General features: G+C 39.5%; 1 protein-coding gene across 1 annotated transcript; it reads right to left on the bottom strand.

Annotated features, from left to right (window-relative positions):
- Positions 1-1901: 1901 nt before the first annotated feature.
- Positions 1902-7675, bottom strand: LOC307023855 (beta-1,3-galactosyl-O-glycosyl-glycoprotein beta-1,6-N-acetylglucosaminyltransferase 4-like). The gene is made up of 3 exons (XM_079657466.1): positions 7470-7675; positions 7304-7351; positions 1902-7114 (listed from the first exon to the last, which is right to left on the bottom strand). Exon 3 carries the CDS (start codon positions 7111-7113, stop codon positions 5797-5799), a length of 1317 nt encoding a protein of 438 aa, XP_079513592.1. The 5' UTR covers position 7114; positions 7304-7351; positions 7470-7675; the 3' UTR covers positions 1902-5796.

The raw sequence follows: 7675 nt of genomic DNA, 5'->3' as shown, positions 1-7675 counted from the left end.
TTAAAATATTCTTCATTTGCAGTATTTTTTTAAAAAAGTGTTCAGAAAGACTGCATCAATTATACATGTATATATATATATATGTATATATAATATCAATATTTGTATTAACTAACCAAAGTCAATTTAAATAGCGAGCAAAAATGTGTTAATTGCCATGCATGTGGTGTTTGATATAGTTTACGTTCAATTTCAACTATTTTAGGCAGAAAAACGTTTATTGACCAAACCTTTTTTAATAGTTTACTATAATTTAGAAAGGTTTTTGTGAGAAATCATTTCAAAAGTAAACTTATTTTTCATTTTATATTTAAATTTGAAATGTTTGCACACAACATTATTAATTTATACATTTGTATACATTTTTTTAAATTACGAATCCATTTATGTTATTGTATTTCCTTGAGGCTGGGGAAGATATCATATAGTTCAACATGCAAATGTTATAATGCAAGTAAGTATAAGTATAACATGGACAAGGAAATAAAATACGTTTCATAGGAGGATGTGGACTTATTTTCTCTCACCTTGTAAGTACACAATCAAACAATCTATAATTTAGCTCTGGCCTTCACTCACAAAAAAACATTTTGTTGAATTGGACACATTTTTCAAAGCTCTACTGACTGACATCTAATGACTGGGGTTGATTAAAGAATCTTTGAGGAATTAACTAGGAGCAGAGAAATAATCATATATTAAAAGACAGCAGCTTCATAAGAGGCCAACAAGAGTGACAGGTTGTGTCAGTGTGCTGAAGGATAGACCAGCTATCCAGGCCAGACTCAAAAGACTTTCCAAGGGGTAAAAATGCTGCTGCCGGAGTACTGACTGGAAATATTGCTGATATCAAGTCTATCATATCCTCTTAAAATACTCTGTCCAACAATATCAGTCTCATGAAGAAAGTTTTTTGTAACGCTCATTCAAAATAGCAGAGAAACATGCATTCTTGTTCTCAGGAGGGGACATTGACAGAGGAGTACTGAAAAAGTACACAGTAAGTACTTAATAGTACTTGTGGGGGTAGTTTCACTAGTACTGAGTCCAACAGGATCAATCTCATGAAGAACTATTGACAACAAAGAATTCCCTCATCAAACTTAGCAGAAGTGGCTTGATTTTGTTCTCAGCAGGGGACTTTGACAGAGTATTTCTCAAACAATACACAGTAAAAGTACTTCAATGTATTGTAAGTAGTAGGCTAACTAATACAACGTCAAACAGTATTAATTTCATTAAGAACTAATGATGAAATTATATTATTATCATTCATCAAAGAGAGCAGAAAAACATGGAGGGGACTTTGACAGAGGATTACTCACAAAGTAGGCTACACAGTAAAAGTACTTCATTTTATTTCTGGTAGACGTCAACCTAAACCGAGTTCAACAGTGTCAGTTTTCTTAAGAACTTGTGGTAAAACATATTTGTATGACTCTTCAAATATAGCAGGAATGAAGAGCAGCTGATTTGAAAAAACAAACTCGGGAGACGGCTGAGTGACCGCAGTGCAGCATCGCTGTATAGTTTAAATCTCCTAACGATGTTGTCCATTTTAGACAGAGGTTTATTATATTAACAGCCCTTAATAACATCAATTTTCTGGGCTCAATATGTGTCTTGGCCGTTTTCGTTGTGATCGCTAAATTCACCTTGTTTCCCTTTGTTTATAATATTATCACCGCTTTTGTTTTGAAATCACTTCCGTGAGTTTCGCCCCGCCCATCGCTCCAATGACCATTAGACCATTTAGTAAGGTAGAAAGCAAAAAGCAAAAAGGCCTCTCAAATGCTCTTCCGTTTACGTGTTTAATAAAGAAAAACTATTGGACGGTAGATACACGGATTAAGATGTCACAGTTGAGGCACACAATACAAATATACACCTGAAAATGAGCATACAGTAATAATCCTCTTTATTTCTTCTTCTGTTGTTAACTGTTAAAATAGCAATTATTGAAAGAAGAAAAACATCAATGTCAAAACCATATTCAAACTTTTGATCAGCAGTCTTTATTAAAAGTGAACCTTAACAAAAACAGAGCAAACTTAGTGCTCATGAAATGAAAATGACACCCTGCAACAGAAGTTAAAAGAGGGAAGAAAGTAACAGAGTGAAGTGAAACACAGATGACTCATGCAAAACTTTAGACTATTTATGTTTTTCCTTCCCTGTGCATCTTTCAAATGTTCTCGCTCATTTGAAGACTTAATGCCTGTCAGATAACCTTTAGTCAGTGCTCTGAGTGGAATTACCTCAGTCATGAAAAACCATGAATGAAAAAGGTTAAATGAGAGGCTTTTTCATACAGTACATCTAGTGTTCACTGTCACCTACACTTATTGAATTCACAGAAGCACAAGTTCTTAATCAAAAGAGAGTATATGTACATGTCTCAAAATGTAAAGTATGTTTAAAAACTTGTATTTATCTTTTTATTATTTGCATTTTCAGAAATTATTTAATGACATAACAAAATAGACACAGATAAATACATAGATTAACTATATCAAACGACAAAGAGACTGCAAACTTTTTTTATTGGCAAATACACCCTGTAAACTACACCACACTATTATATGAATATGTAAAGTATATGTAAAGCCTCACTTTCATACTTGTTTGTCTGCAATATGTTGAAATGACTGAGGATTTGTTAGCACTCCCATTTCCTTAACCGAGTTAAGCTATGCTCTTTTTGTTCTTCTTACTGTACCACCCCCAGAATGGCACATGCAGTACATACTCAACATGACAATCTGTTCTATAGACCAGTGGTTCTCAACTGGTCAGGCCTCGGGACCCACTTTTTCCTTAGTCAATAGATCGCGACCCGAAATGTTTAACCACTCAAATCTATTCAACAAAAAATCCTGCAGTAATATATACGCTTTTCAGCATACATTATTAATTAAAGTGAAGTACAGTGCATATATCCCTTATATCCTTTCACAGAACAAAAATAATCAACAATCATCAAACCGGGGGTCATATTTCATTATGTGTTCATTTTTATCTGAAGTTATGGGTGTATAAAGAATATTTCTACCGCAAAGTTATTCTCCGTGGGGACTTCCGGCAACAATCTTGATTCTGACTCGAAAAAACATCAGCAGTGTTTTATTGAGAAGATGATCACTACGTGACAGAAGTTTTCAAAACTTTTTATCGTCTCCGGTACTTTCAGTCCAACGCCTACTGCATGCACAGCGTTAGAAAATCGGGCCTTCAAAATAAAAGTTTGACTTTTTGTCCCCCAAATTTTTCACTCACACATCCGCGACCCACCAGTTGAGAACCACTGCTATAGAGTACTAGAAAATAAATGTGAACTCTCTGGGTTTTCCTGAGTAACAGGAACATGTTAAAGGTTCCTTCTCATTTTCTCACACTGGGCACATGAGGAAAAAAGTGTTGGGGCTGAAGTGAAGATTTGTTCTTGTTTAGGAGACATGTTGGCTTTTAAAGATGCACTTTGAAAATGCACTGTACAATGATTACAGCTTGTGAAACTGAAACAACTGAATGTCAATATATGAATACAAATAGATCATAAGCTCTACAATGTAAAAGTCTAGATCCCTGTGGTTGCAATTTAAGGTTATTTTCATTATTAATTAACCAGTTTGTTTGTAAAAAGGTGGACGCATAAATCCATGAACACTTAAAACCCAAATTGATGCATTCAAAGGTCCTGTTTTGAATGATGAACATAAGACAAAAAAAATCAGCAAATTCTCATATTCCTGGAAACTTAAAGTGGACCTATATTTGAACAATATATTGTAGGGCCATATATAAAACATGTCTGTGAAGTTTTATTTCCAAAATACCAAACAGATCCTGCATTTTAGCCATGCCTTATTTTGCTCTATTTGCTCTTTTCCAGCCCTGTTTTTGCAAGGGCTGATTCGGTGACGTAGCTTTAATGCAAATGAACTGCAGCTGACCACGCCCCCCTGCAGGAGAGGGGAGCGTCCTTTGAGATCAGCTGCTGGGCTGTCAGAAGAGGGGGAGGAAAAGAGATCTCCGTCCTCCGTGTTTTACCTTATATGATTAGCTACTGTATAAAGAGTCATTATTCATTTGTTTTAAAGCTCAATAAATAACAAAAAATACCTTTGACAGGCACTTTTCTAAATTTGTCCGGAAGATTTAAACTTTAACAGACATGTTGACCAGCGAAAAAAAATCTAACTGAAACCCTGCCGCATGGTCCCCTCGTTCCTTGGAAGAGGCGGAGAGCTGGGTGTTTGTCATCTGCTGGTGGACTAACCGGAGAGAATTACAGTGCTTGCCTCGACGGGGAGGGATTGCATTGAATTACAGCAGCGGGAGCAAACGCTTGCCTCGGAGAAGGAGAAAAAGAGCCACAGCGGAGAACAAAAAGAAGGTCAACCATGGCAACCATGCGCGGGAAGTCTTCTTCGCTGCTTTTGTGGCAGACTACAGCACCACTTACAGGCCTGGCATATGTACTACAGCGTCTCTAGCGCTTTCGAGCGGCAATGGCCGGCCGTGGCCCAACCCCCCATTCCCCTGATAGGTGGAGAGTTGACCATATAGGCGGATCTCCCCGTTTCTGACGTCAGAACAATTTAAAATCTGGATCAGTCTGTATCAGATCCGTTGCAGCCCCGTTTTTAGAGATTTGGGTATCGAGGAACAGAGAGAGGGTTGTGTTTTCTGATACTTGGTGAGTTCCCTGACACTTCGCCTTAATGCACGGGCTGACCTGGGCTGAAGACCAGGGGGGCCTACGGAGATCGGGGGCCTATCATGAGCCAATAAAAAAAAAATCCAATTCCAATTTTTTATTTTTTTATTTCGGATGTTTTAAAAAAAAATTAAATAAACAAAGTCTTGGCTTTCAGAATACGAAACTTTTATTTCCAAAATCACACGATAAATACGTTTTTGAAGCTTGTAAAGGGAAGAAGACAGCTCGCCACTCTGCTGTTCTGCTGTTCCCCTCCCTCCGCTGAAATTATGAATGTAAGGCGTATAGTAATCATAGATAACACGGCAGGGTCCGTTACAGTTTGTTTTCATCTGATTTCAAATAAACAAAGTCTTGGCTTTCAGAATATTAAACTTGTTTCGGCAAATTCAGATGATAAATACAACTTTGAAACTTGTAACGGCATAATTACAAGCGGAGAACGGAGTAACTTGACGTCACAGCAGGCATAACAAATGTCGGAGAAGAAAAAGTTTTAGAGTGGCGCTCGGAAAAGGAAATTGTTGAGGGAAAAGGAGTTTCGAGACAAGCAGCTATTACAAAAAATTCCGAAGTTTACAGGTTATTTTAAATTCCTGTAGGCCAGGATGAGGGGGAATGACAGATGAATTCTGTACCGAGCGGCAGCGTTGCCGGCCGCGGGTTCTCGGAGCCAAGTAAGCCGTCTGGTTCTGATAGCGATGAAGTAGCGGGAGAGGAAAAACAGACAGGAGGGACATTATCTGTTGGAGGAGATGGAGATGACGACGAGGACTTGCTACGTGAAGGGGAACCAACGGCAACCGGACAAATACATGCGGGAGGCCCGATACGTCACTCATCTGGAGGAGAGGACCAGGCGCGCGTAGAGCAGAGTGAAGAAGTGCGATCACAGAGCCTGCCGAGGCTATAAATGACCTTAATTTGTTGTTTAAATAGGGGGCCTACAAAACCAGCCATCAGCCCCAGGCCTGGCAGGTTAAGGCGGGCTTGACCGGGGACACATATTCATGTATAAAAGACGTACAAAAGTGCATTTTGCATGATAGGTCCCCTTTAAAGCATCTTTTTTTTCATATACTGTAGCTTTGGTTAACCCCTATGTTGGGAAGGAGATGTTGCTGATTTAAATAACTGTTTTCCTCCAGCATCTCCTCAAGGCACTGAATAACAATTGGGTCCACCTTTGGGTCAAACTTATTGGCAAACCAGTGACCATAGTTGAGTAACCAACGCAACTCGCCTGCACCAAAAATGCAAACGCTGCGGACGTGTTTCCCCGAGCATTGTGGGTACAGTTCTTCCTCCAGGTACTGCCACTTCACCAGCCTGGCCTTACTCTTGAGGTCAGTGATGTCGGGCTGGGATCTGGGCACCTCTCCAGGAACACCTGGCAGGCGCACAAGGGTTGCCCAGAAGTGTTCGTCTGGAGAGTAGGTGTCCTCTGACCAGGCCAGGAAATCCTTCACTACATCTGAGGAGTCTATGTGCACAATAAACTCCCGTGACAAGACAAAGTAAGCACTGCCGATGAACATCTCGATGCCGTGTGGAGGTGGCGTCTTCTTCTGCTCTGTTTTCATTGGAAGTTTTTTTGACTCAATTTTGAAATCCATCAGTTTGTAGCTAAAGGTGAACCTTTGCTTCTTGCTCTCACTGGGACGGCTTGTCTCTAGCATATTGGCCCCATTTAACTTCTTCAGCTCTGACACTATCTCAAAGTTGGACCTGAGGGGAAAATCTTGGCCACAGAGGTTGATGACATACTTCCACTGGACTTCCGACTTCAAAAGGTCAGAGAGACAGTTGAGATCCGCTTTCAATCGACTGATGCCGGCGTAAAAGACGGATTCTCGCTTGGAGGCTATAAAGACATTAGGCAGACAGCGGTCTAAACCCTCCACAGCTGAGATGAACTGTTCTGAGGACTTCTGATCATGGTGGATACAGTAGATGTTATTGGGCGAGTACACCACTTTGATTAGTCTCTCTATCATCAATGCAGATTTATGCACAACAATTGAGTAAGCAAGAGGAAAGTCTCTCTCCTGCTGCGAGACTCGAACAACATCATAACCTCTGGCTTTGATGAATGATGGGCAGTTTGAGGTGAGATTAATCAGGCTTTCATCGTTGTCCTCCACAACTTCCCGTCTGATGACAAGTGATTTACCCACCTCCACTGGGTCCATGTCATAAATTAGCGGACAGCTAATATTGTACTTGTGATATGCCTGGATGCCATCTAAAGCTGCTTGGGGGGGTAGAGGCTCAGGGATGTTGCTGTACTCCACACTGACAAGCAGCAGTAGACATAGTGCCAGCAGTGACAGGAGTGAACAACAGAATGACTTTCTTCTGAGTCTCGGTAGTGAACATCTTCCATTCATTCTGGAAACAGAAACCAAAACCAAATGTTTTAAAATAGCCCTACCGCTCGAATAGAAACCGAAAAGTTATACATTTAGTTTCGACAAAAGAACAAATTGTGATACTGACGGAAGTCTTTCAAACATTCACCACAAATGAAATGTAAAAATATAAAGAGACAGACAAAACTGTTATTGGATACTCACTCACCTTGCTTCAAACGCATGTGCCGATTTGCAAACTGTCTGAAATCATTTCCTAAAAGTTTTTAAAACAAGGATAAATCGAGATGTATGGGTTGTGTTTATTGAATGCAGAAAATAGGTATTTATAATTAATAGTTACAAATAAATCATAAAGTTCAGGAGCAACTTACCGATGTCAGGAGGAAGAATTTAAATCCCGTGCCATTTTCGCTTTTTACGCACGACTGGTTCAACATCTATTGAAGACTTCCACTTGAATCCTCTCGTCATTCATCGCATTCCGAGATTTATTTTGTAATCTATATAATCTATATGATGATTGATCTATATAAAGCATAAAGAGCCTCAACACGCTGTCTGTCTGCCTTTAGTCGTT

Source organism: Notothenia rossii (genome assembly GCF_949606895.1).
Source record: "Notothenia rossii genome assembly, chromosome: 11".
NCBI lineage: Eukaryota > Metazoa > Chordata > Actinopteri > Perciformes > Nototheniidae > Notothenia > Notothenia rossii.
This window is presented reverse-complemented; position numbering and strand designations above follow the sequence as displayed.

Excerpts from the sequence above, each read along its gene's own strand:
- LOC307023855 (XM_079657466.1), bottom strand. The coding sequence starts at position 7,113 with ATGAATGGAAGATGTTCACTACCGAGACTCAGAAGAAAGTCATTCTGT.